This window comes from Electrona antarctica, assembly GCF_951216825.1.
Source record: "Electrona antarctica genome assembly, chromosome: 7".
Classification (NCBI taxonomy): Eukaryota; Metazoa; Chordata; class Actinopteri; order Myctophiformes; family Myctophidae; genus Electrona; species Electrona antarctica.
Window position 1 is genome coordinate 9,948,423 of NC_136812.1, and position 23,325 is coordinate 9,971,747.

At 45.5% G+C, this 23,325-nt stretch overlaps 2 protein-coding genes across 3 annotated transcripts in view; one reads left to right on the forward strand and one right to left on the reverse strand.

Moving 5' to 3' along the window:
* LOC306927366 (SH2 domain-containing adapter protein D-like) overlaps positions 1-10,074 on the forward strand; it is a gene marked incomplete at its 3' end in the record, with an annotated part of 55,298 nt that extends 45,224 nt beyond the window's left edge. Inside the window, exon 8 of the mRNA XM_079507077.1 lies at positions 10,041-10,074. Coding sequence (XP_079363203.1) covers positions 10,041-10,074 — 34 coding nt within the window. The remainder of the gene's footprint in view (positions 1-10,040) is intronic.
* A 2,997-nt stretch (positions 10,075-13,071) lies between these two features.
* Positions 13,072-15,693, reverse strand: s1pr3a (sphingosine-1-phosphate receptor 3a). 2 transcript variants are annotated; one of them, XM_079505886.1, is made up of 2 exons: positions 15,439-15,693; positions 13,072-14,786 (listed from the first exon to the last, which is right to left on the reverse strand). In XM_079505886.1, the coding sequence occupies exon 2, from the start codon at positions 14,641-14,643 to the stop codon at positions 13,417-13,419; it is 1,227 nt and encodes a 408-aa protein (XP_079362012.1). In that variant the 5' UTR covers positions 14,644-14,786; positions 15,439-15,693; the 3' UTR covers positions 13,072-13,416. The 2 variants fall into 2 exon arrangements, with proteins under 2 accessions (XP_079362012.1, XP_079362013.1); XM_079505887.1 differs by having other exon boundaries at positions 15,282-15,693.
* Between the last annotated feature and the right edge of the window lie 7,632 nt (positions 15,694-23,325).

Here is a 23,325-nt window from a genome sequence, read left to right on the forward strand (position 1 = left end):
GCTGCAATTGACCTATTTCTATAAGATCTGTATGTCGGCCATGAGCCACGTCCAAAACTAAAAGGAATACTAATCCAGAAACCATCGATCGGTCTGAGAACCGTTGTGAATGTTGGATCTCTCTCACCAATCCTGCAAAGATGTCTTTGATGGTATATTCTTTCCTTAGATCTCAGTCGATTACATGCATCAGTGTAATGCAGCGTCTATAATGGATTCCGAATGTCACTGCCTGGTTGCAGTGCATCGCAGATTAACCACTTAAACCCTTCATTGGCAAACTCCAGAGTTTGACTATTTTCTCCTCATGTTCAGCTATTATGAACACGTCCATAATTGGGTAGTCTCGCGTGGCCAGAAAACTATTCCACAATCTCTGAATGCTATATTGAGTCTGGAACTACAATCTCTGAATGCTATATTGAGTCTGGAACTACAATCTCTGAATGCTATATTGAGTCTGGAACTACAATCTCTGAATGCTATATTGAGTCTGGAACTACAATCTCTGAATGCTATATTGAGTCTGGAACTACAATCTCTGAATGCTATATTGAGTCTGGAACTACACCTCCAAAACTACAAGATCCGAGCAAGGAAGCTGCCATTTCCGTTCACAAAAATATATTTTAAAATATCTTTACATTACATTTTTTTGCATTTCATTTCTGCTAAGCAGCAAGCTATGTGCTTATATTTCGATTTAAATTAGGATACATTTGCGTGACGGTAAAGACGAAACACAAGTGGAGCTTCACTTCCGCTTTATCGCTTGTTCATGATCAGAGCTTCCGTGCTCTAGAAAAGTATACTTAAAAAGTAAGAAATAATAATAATCACAATTCAACCACATTTTCTACCAGACCAGTGTCTACGTCAGCTGTGCTTTAAGTCCAGACATGTGTTCATTGAATATCATGGTCTCATTCTGTCACTGTAGTACTAGGAAGATTGGTTGGCCCATTTTACCTGCTGCATGTGCTGAAGATTGGTTGGCCCATTTTACCTGCTGCATGTGCATCCATGGGCACATCAATAAAGCCTTTCTAAACGGAAGTGCATTGTGCAATAATGCTTCGTTCTCTTTTAACCAATTTCAACTTGGCTTCCCGAGTTTGGCCATGACGTTACGGGTGAAATGTTTCAAAACATTTTAAAGAATATTCAAAGCTAGCACAACGTGACGCATTGTGAGCTTGTAGATCGGCTATTTGAACTATTTTAAAGGGTTTTTCAAAATAGTTCAAAAATGGCAAATAAGTTAAGGGGTAATGGGTGGCACAGAATATAGCACTGGGTGTTTTGGCTCTGTTTGTATGCCCGCTTCTCGTGTTTAATAGACTAGACACTGCACTGTAAAATGTGGAGTGTTCAAAGTGGAATGCACACTCCATATTGTGAGGGTTCCATCCTGACACCAAACAGAGTGAAATGCACACTCCATATTGTGTGAGTTCCTGAAACCAAACAGAGTGGAGTGGTTAGACAAAGGACCTGGAGGGACTGCAGACTTTATATACTCCAACACGTGCACACATGCTCACACACACATACACACACACAGGCTCTCATCCATCTATTAACAGCAGGGGAAGTGGGAGGAGGGAGAGATGGAAGGGGGGGGGGGGGGGGTAGAGGAGCAGGAGGGGGAGGCGGGTCCTCATTATTTGGGGTGCGCTGCAGTGAAAAGCGCCGGGATTGCTTTCATTACGGAGCCAAATGAAATAGTGTGGCGGCTGATTACCCGCGTGACGGAGGGAGAGGAGAGAGAGAGGAGACGAGCTGGATCACACTCTCTGAGGATAGGAGAGAGACAAGTTGGAAAGAGTGGGGAGGAGAGAGAGAGGAGAGACTGAGACAAAGAATGGAGAGGAAAGGGAAAATTGGGTGAAATAAATGGGTGGGGGGGGGGGGGGGAGTGGGAATTTGGGAGAAAGCAAAGGGGAAGTGATGAGTGGAAGGGAAGAGATCCCAGGATGCTCCTCAAAACGCTATATGTGTCGAAAACCATTGAGTTATTATTATATCAAATAGTGGTAATCTTTTATTCATAGAGAGAGCCTTTCAACAAAGTTATAAAGTGCTTCACAGCTGCAAAAAAGCGTAGATGAAAGCAAGTGTTGTTTTTAAGATGAGACACTGCTTTTGCTCGCCCGCACGGTAACATCCTCAATTATTGAATTGTAACTCTTGTTACAATTGTTGAAATGTTTTCATGTTAAAACAACGTGGACTGTTAACATTTCTTCAGTTCACCGAATTGAAGTAAAAGCGGATGATTTTTTTTTTTACTGTGACATATACAGTATAGGCTCGGGGGTTTGTTGCTGAAAACCCTCGATGGTAACTTACTATATATATCTGGATGGTGGAAAGGAAACCAGTGCGTGCGTGTGTGTGTGCGTGTGTGTGGGTGTGTGAGACAGTGTGTGAGACAGTTGGATAGGAAGGGGACCTGCTGTACTCCCATTGCTCAGACATGGCTCCCCTTGGGACAGACATGAATAGTAATGACACTGGCAGGCAGTGCAACATGTAGGAAATCAGACCCTGTGGCATAAACAATGCTCCCAGGCATGCAGCGCCTGCCTGCCTGCCTGTTGTTTTGGAGCACAGCTATAGCACTCATTTATTATATGTACGCACAAGTATACGGCAAGTATAAGCTGTAATATATGATGTTTTTGTCTCTGTTTGATAGCTTATATGGCACATCCATTGACGGAGGATGTAAACAGTACTGTGTGTGTGAGGCTGTTTTTATCCCCCCCACGTGGGTTGTACTGTAGGCTGGAACAAATGTCACCATCATCCCATCGTTGTATCTACTGGGGTGTAAAATATGGTGTGTGCGTGTGCGCAGCTGTCTTATCAGAATGTGTGTAGCCTATGTAATATGAGATCCGTGGTGTGTGTCGATGATTATGCAGAGACAGCAGCCGGTAATCTGTCGGAGAAGCTCGGAGGAACAAACACCTGTGATCACTGTTGTTGAGCCAAAGGAACTGTCGCACAGTCCCACGCTTGTGTGCACACACGCGCACGCGCACACACACGCACACGCACACGCCACCTACTGTACACACATACAGGGTTAGTAGACAAAATGTAAAATGTTGACCTTCAAACTTCAAAGAAGGCCTACTGTCCACTCCATTCATTACAATAATGATGACCGACACCTTATTAACCCATTTAGGACGGGAATCCATCTTGGGGTTTTTACGCTTCAAGACAGGAACCCCCATTTCAAGGTACATTATATAGCAACATATAACATATTTAACTAGAACTGCACTCTGTCGAGTGCCTACTACCCGTTATATATAAGTGGCAGATAGAAGGGGGAGAGAGACAGAAGGGAGACAGAGAAGGGAGCCGGGAGAGAGAGAAGGGAGAGAGAGAGAGAGAAAGGGGAGAGAGAAGGGAGCCAGGGGAGAGAGAGAAGGGAGCTGGGAGAGAGAGAGAGAGAAAGGAGAGAGAGAGAAGGGAGCCGGGAGAGGGAGAAGGGGGAGAGAGAAGGGAGCCGGGAGAGAGAGAAGGGAGAGAGAGAGAGAGAAAGGGGAGAGAGAAGGGAGCCAGGGGAGAGAGAGAGAAAGGGGAGAGAGAAGGGAGCCGGGAGAGAGAGAGAGAGAAAGGAGAGAGAGAGAAGGGAGCAGAGAGAGAGAGGGAGAGAGACAGAAGGGAGACAGAAGAAGGGAGCCGGGAGAGAGAGACAAAGGGGAGAGAGAAGGGAGCCGGGAGAGAGAGAGAAAGGGGAGAGAGAAGGGAGCCGGGAGAGAGAGAGAAAGGGGAGAGAGAAGGGAGCCGGGAGAGAGAGAGAAAGGGGAGAGAGAAGGGAGCCGGGAGAGAGAGAGAAAGGGGAGAGAGAAGGGAGCCGGGAGAGAGAGAGAAAGGGGAGAGAGAAGGGAGCCGGGAGAGAGAGAGAAAGGGGAGAGAGAAGGGAGCCGGGAGAGAGAGAGAAAGGGGAGAGAGAAGGGAGCCGGGAGAGAGAGAGAAAGGGGAGAGAGAAGGGAGCCGGGAGAGAGAGAGAGAGAAAGGAGAGAGAGAGAGAAGGGAGCCGGGAGAGAGAGAAGGGAGCAGAGAGAGAGAGGGAGAGAGACAGAAGGGAGACAGAAGAAGGGAGCCGGGAGAGAGAGAGAAAGGGGAGAGAGAAGGGAGCCGGGAGAGAGAGAGAAAGGGGAGAGAGAAGGGAGCCGGGGGAGAGAAGGGAGCCGGAAGAGAGAGAGAGAGAGAGAGAGAGAGGGGGGGAGAGAAAGAGGGAGCCGAGAGAGAGAGAGAAAGGGGAGAGAGAAGGGAGCAGAGAGAGAGAGGGAGAGAGACAGAAGGGAGACAGAAGAAGGGAGCCGGGAGAGAGAGAGAAAGGGGAGAGAGAAGGGAGCCGGGGGAGAGAGAAGGGAGCCGGGAGAGAGAGACAAAGGGGAGAGAGAAGGGCGCCGGGGGAGAGAGAAGGGAGCCGGGGGAGAGAGAAGGGAGCCGGGAGAGAGAGACAAAGGGGAGAGAGAAGGGCGCCGGGGGAGAGAGAAGGGAGCCGGGGGAGAGAGAAGGGAGCCGGGGGAGAGAGAAGGGAGCCGGGGGAGAGAAGGGAGCCGGAAGAGAGAGAAGGGAGCCGGGAGAGAGAGACAAAGGGGAGAGAGAAGGGAGCCGGGGGAGAGAGAAGGGAGCCGGGAGAGAGAGACAAAGGGGAGAGAGAAGGGCGCCGGGGGAGAGAGAAGGGAGCCGGGGGAGAGAGAAGGGAGCCGGGGGAGAGAAGGGAGCCGGAAGAGAGAGAGAGAGGGGGGAATGAGAGAGAGAGAGAGAGAGAGAGAGGGGGGAGAGAAAGAGGGAGCCGAGAGAGATGGAGGGGAGAGAGAGGTACGGATTGGTTCATACTTTTTGAGTAAATATTTGAAGTTTTTCCACAAAATGTAGGTCAGGATTTAGAAGGCCTTATTAGTAACTCTTGAACCCCTCAAGGGTCAATTTTGTCGCATTTGTACCCTCGCGTTAAATGCACACTGAGGATTGTATACTTTGTGTAGCACCACCTCGCAAAACTCTAGTCTGTTACACAAGAGGATCAGCGCCGGCTGGTAAACCCACGGCTCGCCGACTGGGTCGGGGACCAAAAAACCAACTGTGGGGGCGGCGCGCGTGACACGCTACTCCACGACGACAGTAGGAAACAGCATGTCGGACCGTAGCCACATACACTGCCCTCTCACATATCCCCCCGTCCCAGACATGCTAATCCCCTGCAGTTGTGGCGGAGGCATGGATGGATGCCATATAGGTTGAATGCCAGTGTGAGCAGGTGTGAGCATGCTGCCTGCATGCCTGCCTGGCCCTAGAGACTGCAATGAGAGATGGGCTGGAGAGAGAGAGAGGTAACAGCTGCAGCTGGGAGGGGGACGGGGGACGGGGACTATGGAAGTGAAGAGTAATGTGAAGACCTCTTTTTAGGCCCCTTTTCCACCAAAATAACTTTGGTTCTAGAACTGAATCTGTTCCAATAATCTGTTCCAGATTGTTAGGACCTTAATTGGTGCTTTCACGGAACTGGCAGCCATGTTTTGGTTCCAGTTCAGAACCAACTTTTAGGGTTCTGATTCTGAAACTCTGAACTGGTTCGATATTAGGACTGAACTGGTTCAATATTAGGACTGAGCTGGTTCAATATTAGGACTGAACTGGTTCAATATTAGGACTGAACTGGTTCAATATTAGGACTGAACTGGTTCAATATTAGGACTGAACTGGTTCAATATTAGATGGGAAGAAAGTTTTTAGCTCAAGACCCAAAAGACGTTTGCTCGGGACCCAAACTAGTGAAAACAGCAGATCTACAACCTCACAACACGTCACTTCGCCCCACATTGTGAGCTTGTAGATCGGCAATTTTTTTTTTTTACTTCTTAAACATTTTGGTTTCTAATTTATGGATTGAATTTTGGTTTTTAAATCATGACAATCTTTGCTTTTTTGTGATTTTTTTTACTTAGAAAATGTTTTGACATAATTAAAAACAAAATGGAAAGGAAAATTAATAAAGGGACCCATAAAAATGTGTCCATGACCCACAAATGGGTCCCGACCCAGTGTTTGGGAACCAGTGTCTTGGAGTACAGTAAAACCACTTTGGTTTCTAAACTGTTTCGTGTGTGTGTGTGTGTGTGTGTGTGTGTGTGTGTGTGTGTGTGTGTGTGTGTGTGTGTGTGTGTGTGTGTGTGTGTGTGTGTGTGTGTGTGTGTGTGTGTGTGTGTGCGTGCGTGCGTGCACGCGTGCGTGCGTGCGTGCGTGCGTGCGCGTGCGTGCGTGCGTGCTTTCAGGGGGCTTTTGCTGCTAAAGAGTGTGAGTGTAGAACAATGATTGCTTATCCACTCCTGCCACCTATCTGTAATTGAATGTCATTTGAAGCCGGTTATCTATTTCAGTGTGTCTTTTTCCTCTGCATTTCTTCCCCCTGTTGTTGGTTTGGAGCTAATCTCCTGCACTGACAGTTGGCTATATGTTTTATACTGAAATATTTAAAGGAGCATTCAGTGATTTAGAAAAAACCCTGGTCCGCCCCGGTAACAAGATGTGCACGCTCTACAGTGGGGGGACACGCGACATGCCAACAGCACGCACAACAAGGCCTGCCCTGCTCGATCGTGATTGGCGGAAGGCCCCTCTCTATCCTGATTGGATGAAGGTTGGGCCACCTAGCCAAAAACGAAACCTGACGTTTTTTGACCCCAGGGGTTAACTGGGGAAAGGGAGGAACTCCTTATATGGTCAGACACTCTATAGTAGGGAAGATTATCACAACAAAACAAAAAAATAGTGATATTTGACTTGAGTGAAATCACTGAATACACCTTTAACTCTAACTTTCATGTCAGTCAGTGGGGCTCGGATTGGACTGAAAACCTGCCCAAATTTGGAGTCATACATCATAGCCGTCACAGGCCGGCCACATCAAGGCTACGTAATGTAAATAAGGAAACTGCATAATTGTCAATTTCTTGGTCTGGTAATTCCCAGCTGGCCGGTTCAACGCACTGCAAGGCAAGCTGTAGCCTGTATTATGGAATGCATTGCAGTCAATGTGAGGCAGGGGTCATCAATATCATGTCCATACATGGACAAATGTGTCCGTGCGTGGCTAAAGACTTGGTCTGGTCTGTGGAAAACATTTGATTTTCTGTTTTACATACCATTATAATGTTCTTATTGTGATCATGAGACCTAATTAATGACTGCATGTCAAGTCTCCAGGTTTTCTTCAGAATATGGCACTTATTTACCACAACACTGTTGCATACAGCAGGGGTTCTCAACGTTTTTGGCCGGGGACCCCCGGAAATGCTTTGGCAATGTCTCGGGACCCCCGTCCCGCCCCCTCCCGACCCCCAATATAAATTGACTGCTACAATAACCTTAACCCATTTTGGGCGGGAACCCCTTTTGGTGTTTTAAGCATTATGTTATAATTTAGCTATTGAAAAATAGCAGATCTACAAGCTCATAGCGCGCCACCGAGTGGCGCGCTACGAGCTTGTAGGTCTGCTATTTTTGAAAAACCGTGGAAAAAAAAAAGATTCTTTTTTTTTTTAATAATTTGGGGACCCCCTAAACTAATTTGGCGACCCCCCGAGGGGTCGCGACCCACGGGTTGAGAACCCCTGGCATACAGTATATTAGGAGTCCAACTCGTTCTCAAATGTTTTATTTGCAAAGACCAACTTAACTTTGAGAGTGTAGGGATGGAACCGTAAGGCCATTCAGGGCTAGCTCTTCATGTGTCTCTGGTCATATTATTGTCCACTCATTTTGTACAGTATGTTCGTAGCAAAAATGAATGTTGACCAAAATGTCCACCACAAGCCAGCATAGTGATGACCCCTGATGAGAGGACAAACACTATTTATTTTGAATGATTGCGACCTCATGTGTCGGTTCAAGAACTTATGTCTTGTTTTTCCGACGTGCACACTGTAATTTCATTGGTGTATCGTAAAGAGCAGAGTACGTTTATGTACAGTAAGTATAGACTGTCATCGCGAGACTGTCAATTAGTCACACACAGCCTGTGTTAACCGGTTCTCGCACACTGCCCAGTCAGTTAGGTGGGTTGGCGAAAGGGCCTTTCTGTGTGGAGTTTGCATGTTCTCCCCGTGTCCCCTAGGGTAGGTACCCTCACAAAAAACATGCACTAAACCTGGTCTCTATACTGCCTCCCACTGGCCAGCCGGGGTGCCTGATGGAGGGAAAGGAACTAGTCGGAATAACGTGTTCCTTCCACGCGCTACATCCAACCGGAGAAACTCCCCCCTGTCAGGTGAAAAGAAGCGGCTTGGACTCTTCATGCATTGAAGGAAGAATGAGGTCAGTCTCTCCCGATTTGGCAGAGGGAGTGTAGCGCCCAGGATTACACAATTATCACTGGGTGAAGAAATGGGTTATTGCAACTGTAGGTCGCATTTACTATGAAAACCTACATCTCTCAGTTAGTTAGTCGCCTCAATATATGGTCACGCCTCGTGACATCAGATCACACCTCCATAATATGGAGGTGTGATGTCACAAGGCGTATATTTATATATTATATGGTCACGCCTCGTAACATCACGCCTCCATATATGGTCAGTGGTCACGCGCTGTGACATCACGCCTCCGTATATGGTCACGCCTCGTGACATCGCGTCTCGTGACACGTCACGCCACCATATATGGTCAGCTCCATATATGAAGATCACGACACTGACCTCATCTAACCCTGGATAACCATACATGGAGAAGACTGGATCATCACCTAGATCTGCGTATATGGAGCCGGAACTCTACATCTGACCTCAAACCCTTAGATCTCCATATATGGAGCTGATCTGTTCTGACATTCCATCTGTTGATCCTTCCCCACCCGTCCTTCCTGTTCTGACATTCCATATGTTGATCTGACCTCACCAAACGCTGTACAATCAATGCTCCATATATGGCCAGTACAGAATTCATTCCATATGTTAATCTGACCCCCATGCCAAAGCGCCAGCGCTCGCCCAGCAGTCTGCCGTCACCCAGGTGGATGCGTGCACACAAACTCACCCTAAACAAAACACACACTGTGCTCTTTAGATACCTCAATAACATTATATACTGGACACATTTCTTTTTAAAACACACACAGACACTGGGAGGAGACCCCGGGCCAGACCAAGGCGCAGTTGGAGGAAACACATCGACTCACTGGCCTTGGAACGTCTCAGAATCCCCCAGGAGGAAGTCACTAATGTTGCTCTGGAGAGGGAAGTCTGGAGCACTCTGGTGGAGCTGTTGCCCCCGCGACCCGACTACGGATAAGCGGTTGAAGATGGATGGATGGATGGACACAGACACACACCGTTCCAATGTGCATCCCCAAATCCGCATGATTGGCGTTCACACACACACACCAGTCCAAATCACAGCCGGATCTTTCAATATCCTGCCAGGGTCTGACCTTTGACACACCCCTCCTTCCATCACCGAAAGCTCTGCCGGGGTCTCCACTTTTGTTGTTCCAAAAGCAATTACACTGTGTTGGCTTGAAGAGCCGCAGGCAGGAGGTGGTGCTTCACCACACGCCAGATGAATGTGTGTCTGTCTCCTCTGGTGAATGGGGGGTGGGATTCAGCTGTGGACAAGAGAATGGCTTCAGCGGGATGAGCGTGGGGCTCTGCTGTGAGGGAGAAGCAAAACCTTCATCAGAACGTCACTTCAGAAGCCCCCTCGCCCGCTGCCCGGCTGGCCCCTCTTCACCTCGGAGCTGCTTCAAAAGAGAAAAACACAGGACGGCTTCATACTGGCACATTCACACTCCCAGACCAGATGGAGCCTTTGTTCTGCACGCACACCCGCACACAAACACCTACACAAATGCAACGCACGCACACACACACACACACACACGTATACATGCGCGCACACACACACACACACACACACACACACACGCACACACGCACCACGGCAGAGTAAAGCCAGGATCATGGCGGCATAGGGTGTTGTGATTCTCTTGTCCTCCGTCGTGTTCGCATTAGTCATATGCAAATAGACATTGTGCTGGGAGAATGACACAAATCCACCATGTCTAAGTCCCTCAAAGAAGGCCGGCGACGCCTATTTAGTTAACATGATTTATTAAGGTGTATGACCCAGTTAGCGCATGCGACTGTTTATGATGGCTTGGCAGAGGCCAATGGTGAAAAGGAATTGACGTTAGATGGATATAAACTATTTATGAACATAAATGCTGTATAATATTGAAAGTATAATATTAAATTCAATTTAAATGTAAATTGTCTTTTGTATTGAAATTGTAGATTGTCTTTCAACTGTATATTGTATGTTGACACATTTGCTATATAGTATGACTTCTCATAGCAATTTACTAATGATTTGTACATTTCTGTTGCCCCGTAAGACATCTTTATCTAAGGAAGATGATGATGATGTTAAGTAGAAGCATGGAGATGAGGCAGTCAGCGAGGTTAAGTCAACGCTTTGATGTCCTGTGATGTCTCGGATGTCTTTTAAGACCACCATCAGTTGGAGCTCACTGCAATGTTCCATACAAAGCCTACGTTGGCCTTTACGCTGTGGAGCTTCAGCACGTACCCAGCAGTTAACTGACATTTTCCTCCGAATTGGCGCCGGGGAGGAGAGAGACGCATCCTTTCAGCGAGGTGAGTCTGAAATGCCAGACTGTCAGGGCTTATCCGATCCTGCCAGTTGAAATGTCACCTGAACGACAACATACCCTGGTACAACAATAGGTCATTCGTCCGTCAGGTAGTAGCCTATAAATTAAACCCCATTGCGGTGGCAGTTCAAACAAACATCTATTGCTGTGGCATATAATAATAATATGGTCTCTCTGTACAAATATGGAGAAAGTACAGGTTGTTTTTCAATCAAGTCGTAAATTAACCCAGTGTGTGACCTCACTGAGCTCAGATTTAGTTCAGTGTCGGCAAAGTTCTCCCCACTTTCCTCTATAATTTACCTTGAGATATTTTATCAATTTATGCTGCTATTGTTTGAATACATCTTTAGACTGATTGTAAAGCGCCTTTTAAACGTCCAGTGACATCTTGCGCTTGCTATAACTATTAGCAATGAAACCGGATAAAGGCCACAAAGCTATTTTCTCACAGGAAAACGGCGTGATAAAGCTCTCATGAAACTGAGGCAAAAAGTAATTGTGAATTATTTCTTCTGTGGCTTGTTTTTGGCTTACTGCCACGACGAGGTATGCAACGTGAGATAACACAGTTAGTTTAGTGGGTGCTAGACAGTTGAGATATTGCATGAAATTAAAGTTTCAGCAAATCCATTTTATTTTCCTTTTTGAAACATCAATTCCCCCTCCCAAGATAAGAAGTATTATAATTAATATCCCCACACAGCTGGTGTAGGAAACATCAAGCTCCCCGTGTTAAATTGCCATGAGTGGAGCAAATTCAACCTAATGAGATTCCTCTTTATTTGTCTAGATATCATGTGATAGCGTGACAGATTATTTGACCCTGTCCATATTAATGCACATGCTTACAGTTTATGGTTAAATATTATCCTTAACCTGACTGACGTATATGAGCCGTCATCTTACACAGACAGCAAAACATATGGATTAAAATTGTGTATATTTCAGTAAACTGTTGCAGCTTAAGAGTAGACATTTCTGTACAAAAACACAGGATTGGATCTAATTATCCTTTGTATACAGGTTTGTGCCAACAAATAAGCGAGGCTTGGACCAGTGAGAGCAGATATGTCGATGATCTAAAGGGTAAAAACAAATCACACCAGTGTGAAGTGAGGGCGATCTTATCATCGTACATCATCATACTCATTCTCGGCCAATCGGGATTTGCGTCCTCACCTTCGTCTTCAATGTTTGTGTTACGCAATGTTTGTGTTTACACAAACACTCAAAATGGTCCATTCACTGTCAATGGGATGTATTGTTTGTGTAGAACAAAGTCTGTGCGCACACACCAAAAGCTGGACATAGGAGGGGCTGGCGCCCCTCAAAAAGGCAAACTAAAGACACATGAACATCTCATGAAAAATGTATATATACTTTTTTATTTTGTTTGATATGTAATGGTGTTAGGGCACTACACAGCCCAGGATTGAAATATCATTTACAGTCTACTGGCGGTTAAATAATTCAAATCCAACACCCCCTACTCACTAGTGGTTAGTGGAAGTGTGAGTGGCATCTCGGTGCGCTGTGGAGAGGTTCGCGACATAGTTCCCCGTTCACAGTACACCTCAAATCATAACAAAATCAATATCCAGCTCCCTGTACCATGACAGATTTTATGCACACAAGGCAAAAAATTATACCACATGGTTCATAATACTGAAGGTTTTCATGGAAAAATAAATAGTTTACAGACTATATATTGAAAGAAAAGCTGCTGATATTTTTTTACAATACATACATAGCACATGCAATAAACAGTGCCCATAATTTAGTTTTCTTTTAAAAGAAAATGTTTCTTACATTTTCTTTTTAAAGAAAAGCATGATATTATTGACACGCAACGCACAATTAAATTATGGTCTGTCATTACGTTGAAGCACAATCGAGGGTCATTTTCACAGACATAGATTAAGCCATGTCCTATACTGTACCTATACTGTACAGAATGTAGATACTTTTGGCCATTGCTTAATCCAGTGGTTTTCAACCCTTTTCATATCGAGGTCCATTATTTACAGTATTTCAGCCACGGACCACCGTTTGATGAGATTTAGCCTCTCAGACCCAAAACTTGCGTCGTTGGGTAAGATTGTGTCCACAATTCCATGCTGTATTGATGTTTGTACCATAGGAGAGATAACAGGCAAACGTTGATCAAAATAACAATTATATATTTATTTTACAACTGCAGTTGTTTACAAATAATTGAACTCTTGAGAGTGTAAAATGAAACCAAATGGACCCAGAAGGGTCCATTTTGTTTCATTTTTCATTCTCAAGTGTTAAAAATCTATTAAGGGTCCAACTTTCCATCATTTAGCTGGGGACCCCCTGGAACCCCCTCAAGGACCCCCCGGAGCCGCTGGTTGAAAACCACTGGCTTAATCCACCCAAACAACCTGCTGAACACATTCCATATGAATTTGAACACAAATGTGAATGAATGTGTGTAAGACTCTTTTCAATGACTCCGCAGCGGTGAATAATATTGTAGTTAGTTCTACGTATAGTGGCTTTGTGTGAGCATCTTCATTGTAAATGAACCCTCCATTTAAAGCAGACAGCTTCGTGGACCTGCGTATAGCTGAACGCCTTTTGTGACTCACTCTTTGCCATGATACGAACGACAGTTCAGAGAGTGTCTTTCTTACAACAGGAGAATGGCATCGGATCAGCTTTCCACACGACGCTCAGTATTTGAGTCAGAACTTGCCGAGAGAAGGCAGAGCCCCGGCCTTGACCAGGACGGCCGACAGCAGGTCAGCCGGCCCGGAGGGGTGGTGGATCGCGGTGGGAGTGGACTGGTCCATGTTATTCTTAATGTCGGAGTTCAAAGATGTGGGCACCTTCCCTCCTCTGTTCAAGGTGGACTTGGCACCCACGCCGCCCCCTCCTCCTCCTCCTCCACCCAGGCTGGTCTTGCTGTTCTCCGCCGTGGGGATAATGGTGCCACCCAGGTGCGGGTTGCCGCCGGCTATGGGGCTGTGGATTGAGGACTCCAGGTTGGACTGACAGCAGCAGAGCAGCCGGAAGAAGGCGGCCCTCATCTCGCGGCTGGACAGCGTGTAGATCAGCGGGTTGAGGGCCGAGTTGAGCACGGCCAGCGCGATGAACCAGTCCACCTGGTAGAGCACGGGGCAGTCGTCGGGCCTGCAGCCCACGTCCAGGAGGAGCAGCAGGAACAGCGGCGCCCAGCACACCACGAACACGCCCAGCACGATCACCACGGTGCGCAGCAGCGCCAGCGAGCGCTCCGACGGCCTGCTGCTGACCCGCCGGCCGCTGGACGTCACCAGGCGGTAGATGCGGATGTAGAGGATGACGATGGCCACCAGCAGCGCGCTGAAGATGCTGATGCAGAAGGCCACGTAGCTCTTGGCGTAGAGCGGCAGCACAGTGGAGCAGGAGGACAGGTCGTCGCGGCAGTTCCAGCCCAGGCTGGGCAGCGAGCTCAGCAGCACCGACACGGCCCAGCACGCGCCCAGAAGGCACAGGAGCCGCCCGCGGCCCGCCGTCTCGCACGGCCGCAGGCGCACCATGGTCATGTGCCGCTCGATGCCGATGGCCAGCAGGCTGAACGTGGAGGCGCTGAGCGCCACGAACATGCTGCCCTCGCGCGCCAGCCACTGCGACGGCGTCAGGAAGAAGGTGTTGCGGCCCGACGTGAAGATGTTGACCACGTAGGCCACGCCGGCCAGCAGGTCGGACAGCGCCAGGTTGCCGATGAGGAAGTACATGCGGCTGTGGAAGCGCTTGTTGCGCCACAGCGCCAGCAGCACCGTGACGTTCTCCAGCACGATGAGCGCGCAGATGAGCAGCAGCACGGCCTTCTTGCAGGCCTCGCTCCGCCGCGGCCGGTCCCACTTCCCCGAGTGGTTGTAGTGGGTGACGATGATGGCGTTCATGCCTTCCTCTACCACGTTGCCCATGTTGACCTGCTTGGCCTGGCCTTCCTCGGTTTACACAGCAGAGGGCGCCACAGCACTGGACACGGTGGAGGGAAGCGGGGCTACTTGAACTGGCAGCGATGCCACTTGTTGCATCTCATCACAACACAGCCTCTTTCAAGGATCTGTCAATAAAACGCAGCACAAGAAAAAAAAGAACAGGCTATTATATGTCCGTTAAATTACTTAAATTAAAATCAATAGCCTATTAATTTGTTAATTTCGAGGCGTTTATAACATTTAATAGAAGAGTGAGTGAATATTAATTAACTGAGAACAACTATACTATGATGGTGAGAGTAGCCTTAGTTGCCCTAAAACTTTGAACACACAACAGCTTTGAACAAACAGTAGACTCAGGTTTGCTGTTTTTAATTGTAACACCATGGATGCTATTGATGTTATCATGTTTATGATAAATTGTTTGATTAAAGCATTTAACATCGTGCAATTAACCCGCAGCCAACAACGAAAAAAATGTTTAAATATTGGCTAACTATCTCTTTTTTAAACAAAACCAAAACTCAATTAATTGTGTACGTTGTACTGAGCAATAAGTCACTGTTCACATAAGCACCATTAACATTACCGAGCAGTTGTGGTAGTTTGAGTAGCCTTACTGTTTGAGAAGTCTGTCTGGAGCCAGCTGCAGCTTTCTGCCTCATTTCGTGGGAAATCGTGATAATGACATAACATTCTACTAAATCTACACCAATCTTGTTTAAACGAGTTGGTTGCCAAAGGCTATAGTATAAGATGTGACAGGCCCAGGCCTACCTGTTTGGGTTATTTGGCTGTAGCCTTACTTTGATATTACATCCCAGCAGCAACTCCACGCAGCGATTGGAACCTCGATTCCTCTTGTGCGCTCATAAAGTAGAAGTTGGTCCTCCATGCGTCTCCAACATAAAGTCGAAATTCCATATCTCGTCCTTATAAACGATGCAGAGCAGCTTTTACGCCAACAGATCGTTCTCCGAGCTGTCGATATATGTATACGGGTTAAGAAGCTGAACTTTTCTAGCGGACTTTTCTCTTTTCTCACTCACTCCACTCCACTCCTCCACGCACGGTGACTTCACTTTATCCCAACTCTCTCTGACTGTACCGTCCCGCTTCTCACGCCACCCATCTGGATACGGGGCGGACCCGTCCCGCATCCCTCTCCATGATGCAGTAACCCTCCACTGAGCAGTTAGAGACCAATTATGAGTCAGGACTCAGGAGAGAGAGAGAGGTCAATGCACACTTTGTCATGCTGAAACGTTTTTTAACGGACTTTTTGTTTATTTATAGACTAGATTGCTATAAATAAATGTAGGCTCTCTCTCTCTCTCTCTCTCTCTCTCTCTCTCTCTCTCTCTCTATATATATATATATATTATCGTGACGTGTATATTATTATTTTTTCTTCTGTTGATGCCTCAAGATTCTATTTTGGTTCTTGGGGCTTCGTGGCTCAGGGGTAGAGTTACCGGATGGCAACCGAAAGGTTCCCAGTTCAAACCCGGTCGTCCTTGAGCAAGACTAATTGCTCCTGATGTGCAGGTTGGTGCCTTAACCATGCATGGTTTCCTCCAGCATAGGTGTGTGAATGTGTATAGTGTGTGTGAATGGGTGAATGTAATGCACAATCTATGTAAAGCGCCTTGGATATAAGGCGCTATATAAATGCACCATTTACCATTTCTTTATATTGCCTATGATCGTGTCATTTTACTGTTTTTTTGAGCATAAGCGTTTAATTTGTATATGCCCGTGTGTGATGATGTGTCAGTGGCTGCAGGTCCTGACACGTTTAGGCTATTAGAGAAGGCACATGCTGTACGGTACACAGAGCTTTGAAGATGTGCGTTACCTTTGAGTCACTGACTATTATTAGGCTCCATCGATGGGCCTACCTGTGGGGCATTTGGCTCAGCACCAGATCTAGAGAAGGGATGTGCATAATCTGCATATTCGGCCTATATCACAAACTCAGTGGTGGGAAGTAACTAAGCACATTTTACTTACTGTAAGTACTGTACTTAAGTACAATTTTGAGGTATTTGTATATACTTTACTTGAGTATTTCCAATTTCCTATACTTCTACTCCACTACATCTCGTATAGTTGTACTTCTACTCCACTACATTTATTTGAAAACTGCAGATTTGGATTATTATTACAAACAACAACAACATACATTAACCACTTCAGCCCTGGCCATTGGAAAATAGCAGATCTACAAGCTCGCAATGCGTCGCATACATTTGAACCTTGTGAAATGGGACATTCTTCAGAATGAGTATAGGCCTATACTTTCTATACTTTTGGTATACTTTAATTAGATTTTGATACCAAAACTTTTGTACTCAAGTAAATTTTGTATAGTGTACTTTTACTCGTAAATAACGGAGTAGTTCTGTATTGCCGTATTGATACTTTTACTTATTAGTAATACATTTGAGTACTTTATCAACCACTGAAGATCACTCTGGAATGTTGTCTCTGCATGCCTTTCTAGTCGCCGTCGCTCTCTCTGTCCTACATTTAGGGTTTTACCAAATTACAGTAAAATAATATACAAAAGAACAAACATACACGTGCAACTTAACCCATTTTGGGCGGGAACCCCTTTTGGTGTTTTAACCCATTTTGAGCGGGAACCCCTTTTGGTGTTTTAACTAAGCATTATGTTGAAAAATAGCAGATCTACAAGCTCATAGCGCGCCACAGAGTGGCCACAGAGTGGCGCGCTACGAGCTTGTAGGTCTGCTATTTTTGGAAAATCATGAAAATGCGGCACAAATCTTTGAATGTATATTCTTTCAGAAGACTTATTTTTTTTATTAAGTCAGTCTAAAGAATTGTCCAGGGTTTTGTGAAATTATGCAAACTGATATGGTGAGAATCACATGACCCAACCCCTCCTATATCCCATTCCTAGCTTAGATTAGTTATTGTTTTTTCCTGATCAGGAAGAAGAAGCATGACTATCTTCCACTGTGTGTGTGAGATAGGTCAGACCTCTGTCATTGGAGCCGAGTGGTGTTACACGAAAAGGAATGACAGAGTCTCACTGACGGTCCAATCCCATCTCCTTTTATGCACTTCATCCTCTTCATTAACCCATTTTGGACTGAGGTCGATTAAAATCTAAAAATCTAAATCCTAAAATTTTTCTGAAAACCATGTTTCTATGTCTAGTGGTACTCAACCTTTTTCATGTCAAGGACCCCCAGAATTATCTCTATTGGGCCACGGACCCCCATCTCAAAATATGTAGTTCCAGGGACCCCCCAGAAGCAATTATTTTTGTTAAAAATGTTCGCTCTGAAATATATATTCAAAGATTTGTGCCACATTTTCACGACTTTTCAAAAATAGCAGACCTACAAGCTCGTAGCGCGCCACTCGGTGGCGCGCTATGAGCTTGTAGATCTGCTATTTTTCAATAGCTAAATTATAACACCAAAAGGGGTTCCCGCCCAAAATGGTTTAAGAAACCAGAGGAGTCACAGATAAGGATGACACAGATGGAATAGAATGTCTTCTGTCGGGGCCCCTGATCCATGTATGTCCCACAGGGTGGGACAGGATTGTGTGTGAAATGTCCAAAAGTTGGTCACTATACCGGCGTACACATTGACACGGGTATATGTGCTGCCTGGAAGTGAACTCAAAGGGCCACTGCTGGAATGAGTCAGTGAAAACAACTGGAATAAATTGTCGTGATAGTTTAAGTGTTTTAAAACAATTGTTCCCAAACACTGGGTCGGACGTACGGGACCCATTTTAGTAGGGGATATTATTGTCAGAATCGTTACGCGGCGGATAAAAGCATGAAATTTGGTACAGATGTCCCTTGGGTCATCCTAAAACATCCCAGAAGGGGTGCCGAAAAAAATCTTAAACAGGAAGTGAGTAATGGACAAAATTCAAAATGGCCACCTACAGTGTTGGAACGAGTTCCAATTGTCTCAAACAAAAAGTAGAAAAGAAGCAATGACTACCGAGTTTTCTCACCACTTTTCTCACCACTCTGGTGAGAACATTTGGTCTGAAATCGCTACCAATTTCCTTTGTCTGTAGAACTTTGCTGAATACTGAGAAATGAAGATTGCACATTGAAAAACCACAGGGCCCACAGTTTCCACTCAGAATGACTCAGTAAAGATATGATGTTCTCGAACTCTGGAAGCTATTGTAATTCTGTATGTCTGTGTGTGTTTTCACACAGGTGAGCATGTACAGTATGGTACAATTGACATTACAGTCAGATGGGAACAGCAGTCATTTCTTTGATTATCACCCAGGCATTATTTTCACACAGGCCAAGTTACACTGATTTGTCAGCTACCTCATCATTACTTGCGCAAGCAGAGCGTGCAAGTCATGTTTTCGGCCAGGTGCGATGTTTGGGGCCAGCACATGTTATGACGTCATATGCTGGCCCCAAGCTGACCGTGCAGGTGTGTTTTTGTCATGCTACGAAGCATATTGTATGGGTCACGAGTAAATGTCCCTAGACATTTGGTTTCCTAGACTTTGTCACTATAATTTCAAAACATTTAAATAATCAAGAAAATAAAACGCAAAAAAAAGAAAAAGCTTTCATGAATTAAATGAATACAAATTGTAAAAAAAATCCAAAGAAATTCCATAAATTAGAAAACAAATCTTTGAGAAGTAGTGAAAATAGCTGATCTACATGAAGCTCAAAACACATCGCGCAGCAACGCAGTGTGCGCTTGTAGATCTGCTATTTTCACTAGTTTGGGACTCAGGCTAACGTCTAATCTCTCTTTTGGGCCTCGACCTGAAAAGTTTGGGAACCACTGTTTAAGAAAACCTTCTGTAAACATTAGGGGAAAAGAGTGCTTTTCTTTGTTCCCTCAGATCCAGGACCTTTGAGCAAATCAATGAACAAAGTACTGAAATGCAGAAGTCTGACATACTGTACATATGGTTACATCGGTGAACTTGTGTAACTGTATGTAAAGTAGCTGCACCTTGATTTATTTTATTTATTTTTATTTGACAGGGACAAAGCTCATTAATCAACATGTCAGTTTTCACCTCAATGTAAATGGGCCAGAGTTAGCCAAAGCTAAATTTCATCTGTAGTCCCTGGGCAGGCTCTTAAAAAATGAATGATAAAAAGAAAGACAGAGTGTGTAGTGTGCCAGCACACAACACCATGCGTTGATGCCATGTGTGCATATGTGCCAGCACCCAACACTATACCGAAAAAGGGGATGTGTAAGTTGTGGGCGACAGGGAGAATATACAAAGCTTTTCACACAGTCTCTCACAGTCACACATGACGCACGCACACACTCACGCACGGTCGCACGCACGCACACACGCACGCACGCACGCACGCACGCACGCACACACACACACACACACACACACACACACACACACACACACACATACAACATAATGTCCATTGTCCGTGACCTCACTGCCTTTCGTCTTTGCAGAGATAAAAAGAGAGGTGTTGTCATTCAACCATTGCAAGGTAAAAGTATCACCTGACGCTAGACAGGTACCTTTGCCGCAAAGCACTGAAATACAAAGTTGCAAAGTTGCCTTTACAAGGCAAATAAAGTTATACTGTATTGTTCCCCGGAGGGGAAATTGTCCTGCATTTGATCCATCCTTGGAGCAGTGGGCAGACCTACAAGGCTATGGCAATAATGGCATAACATATGGCAATAACACATGACATGCATGTGTTTTGTTGTGGGAGGAAACAGGGGCACGCAGGGGAAACCCACGTGAGCACTCCGCGGATTGTTTTGCTGTGTCGGCGCGCCCGGCCGGAAGTCCATTGTTGTACGTCGTCCATAGTACTCTTGTCCTATACCAGCGGTGGGCAACTTTGATGATGGAGAGACGGCCGCTATATTTTCACACTCATTCCAATTACTTTTCATTTGTTCGTAAATTAAAGTCCAACATTCAATGTTGTTTGACCTAGTTAACCTGTCTAAATACTGTGTTGCTTCAATGTTGTTTTACTATATTGTTTGTGTTGATTGTATGCCTGTTATATGTTCATGTACAGCACTTTGGTTGACCTTCTGGTCTTTGTAAATGTGCTCTATAAATAAAGTTTGATTTGATTTTGATTTGATTTACTTCATCATTCTAGTATGGCACACAAAAACAGCAGAAATAGAGTGAGCTTGTAGATCGGCTATTTTTGCAATTTCTTTTAATTAGAATGCTGAAAAATAAGGAAGTGTAACAGCTAAAAGCAGAATTCTGATATTAACCTGCTGGCCGAGGGTTGGGGGTGGGGGCCGCCAGTTGCCCATGTATGTCCTATTCCAAACTCATGAAGACATGGGGACTGTGTCTGACCCTCTACCCTTCTTCTCGTCCATCTGTCACCCTCTCCTCTCCTTTCAAGACTAGAGAGTATGCACGCATAGACATAAAAAGGTAGACGCCTCTTCCGGCGTGTGTTCTCGAGAGGGGGAAAAGCTTTCCCGAGATTCCTTGCGAAGCATAGTGGAAGCTTGCCAAGCTTCCGCGTGCGTCACAGAGCGGATGTTCGGGTCTGAAAATGTCCCGGAAAAGATGCGCTGTGATTGGCCAGTAGTCACAGTGGCAGCGTGGTGTAGCGTGCCTTCCACACTTCCGGCGCACTTCCGCCACAGAGTGTAAATTGTTCCGTTCTTAAATCTACACACATGGCTCCCACGAACTGCAGCGGCCAATGAGGCATCTAGTTTTCCCCCCCATCTAAACTGAGTGGCAAAACATTGGAAACATGGGTAACAGGCGGCAAAGATGGCCTCCAGTTACCCATCCTACTTGAAACATTGAGCAGCATGGAGCATTGTAGTTTGGAAGCGCTCATTGGGACAACCCGAACTTTCCTGCATATACCACCTTCTATGAATTGCGCATAATGCAGGAGGTAGCAGGACGTTGCGTTATTGATAACGAGCGCTTCCAAACTACTCAGATAGAAAAATAATCAACTGCACAGAATGTCTTCATAACACTATGTGTATAGTGGATTTTTATGAAACAAACGCTTTGCAGGTAGAAAGAGGAACATTCAAGCTTTCCGTACACCTGTAATGTTAGTGAGTTTAACATTGTTTAATAAAAACAGAATTTTCTGTTTGAAAGTATATGGGCTGTCAAGGCCAGAACGTTTTTTTTTTTTTTTTTTGCCACTCAGTACAGTAGGTGTTCCTGCATATAAACGCGCATAGCCTCTATTAGCTGGCGTCATGTTGTGTTTAACAGAACACACATCCCCATCAAATTCCCATAATAGAGAAGTTGCACAATCCATTCTGACCATGCACACCACTCTGAGTGGTTGGAAAAGGTAGGGGGTGCAGGCAATTACCTCTAATTTGTGTTCATGCCTTGCATTTCTCTTCTAACATTCCCACATTATGGTAAGTGACGTAGTTACTGTAAACACCCTGGGGTAAGGAGGCTGGGTCCGTGATTCAGGCTGAGAGTTACTGAGAGAGGATGGGATTCTTGGGAGAGAAGGTGGTTGGGGGAGAGTGGAGCATGGTTGGAGAGCAAATTAGGGTTAACTTTGGAAAGTCAGTCTGTGGTGGTGGTTTGGTTTGGTTTTGGTGGTGTTTTTTTTGTCATTAGTCACTGTAACTATAGCTGTTTCACTATTAAAAACTTAAATCTCAATCATTCCCATACACTGTAGATAGAATCTTGCACTGAAATCCTGAGTGGTTATTTAAATCAGACCACGTTACCCAAAATGAGTTTGACTCATTTGACTCACTGGCTGATGGATTTACGGGATTAATTTATTAGTAGGCTATACCATACACGGTCCAGCCCCATTCTAGTTGTTTTATGTTGTCTGGTCTGCTAAAATCAGATTATCTATTTTTAATGTTTAAAGTGTTTAAAGAGTCTGAAGGTTGTAATCAAGGACAGTGTTGGTGGGGGTCACTGGGCGAGGAATCACATGGGTACTGTACTGTACTGTACTGTATTTTAACATTGTAATGAAGCGCACACATAACCCACTCCAAAAAGTCTCTCTCTCTCTCTCTCTCTCTCTCTCTCTCTCTCTCTCCCCCCCCCCCTCATCTTCACCACCCATTCCGAGTTCGCTGAGAATGGCTCTACAGTATGTTAATCAGGCTCAAAGAGCCTCAAGTTGTCCTGGGTTTGCCACCAGTTTTTCGACTCTTGCATTAGCTAGCTTGTGGTTTGGCTGTCTTTGACTCTTGCATTAGCTAGCTTGTGGTTTGGCTGTCTTTGACTCTTGCATTAGCTAGCTTGTGGTTTGGGTGTCTTTGGTGTGAGTATTCCCAAACTGGGACCATTGTGCTCAGAGGCGGCTCGTATTGGTGGGATCTGGAGGATGATGGAGCTAACAGGGGAAAGACCAACTAGAAGATAGTTTCAGAGAATGGAAAAAAAAGGAGTGGGACAGAAATTAAGCTTAACTTTGGAAAGTCGGATCCATAAAGGCCCTTCCACTAGCTAGCTGGCGGATGAGATATGTTAATTGGCACAAATGCCATATTCCATCTCCTGAGAAATCGATCAGTGCCAAATGTCTCTGCCAGTAGGCCACATAAGTACCTCCACATATGTTTTATACTTTTTATACCTTTAAATGTATAATGAGTGGGTGACCCGATATCCGAGTGGTTAGGGCAT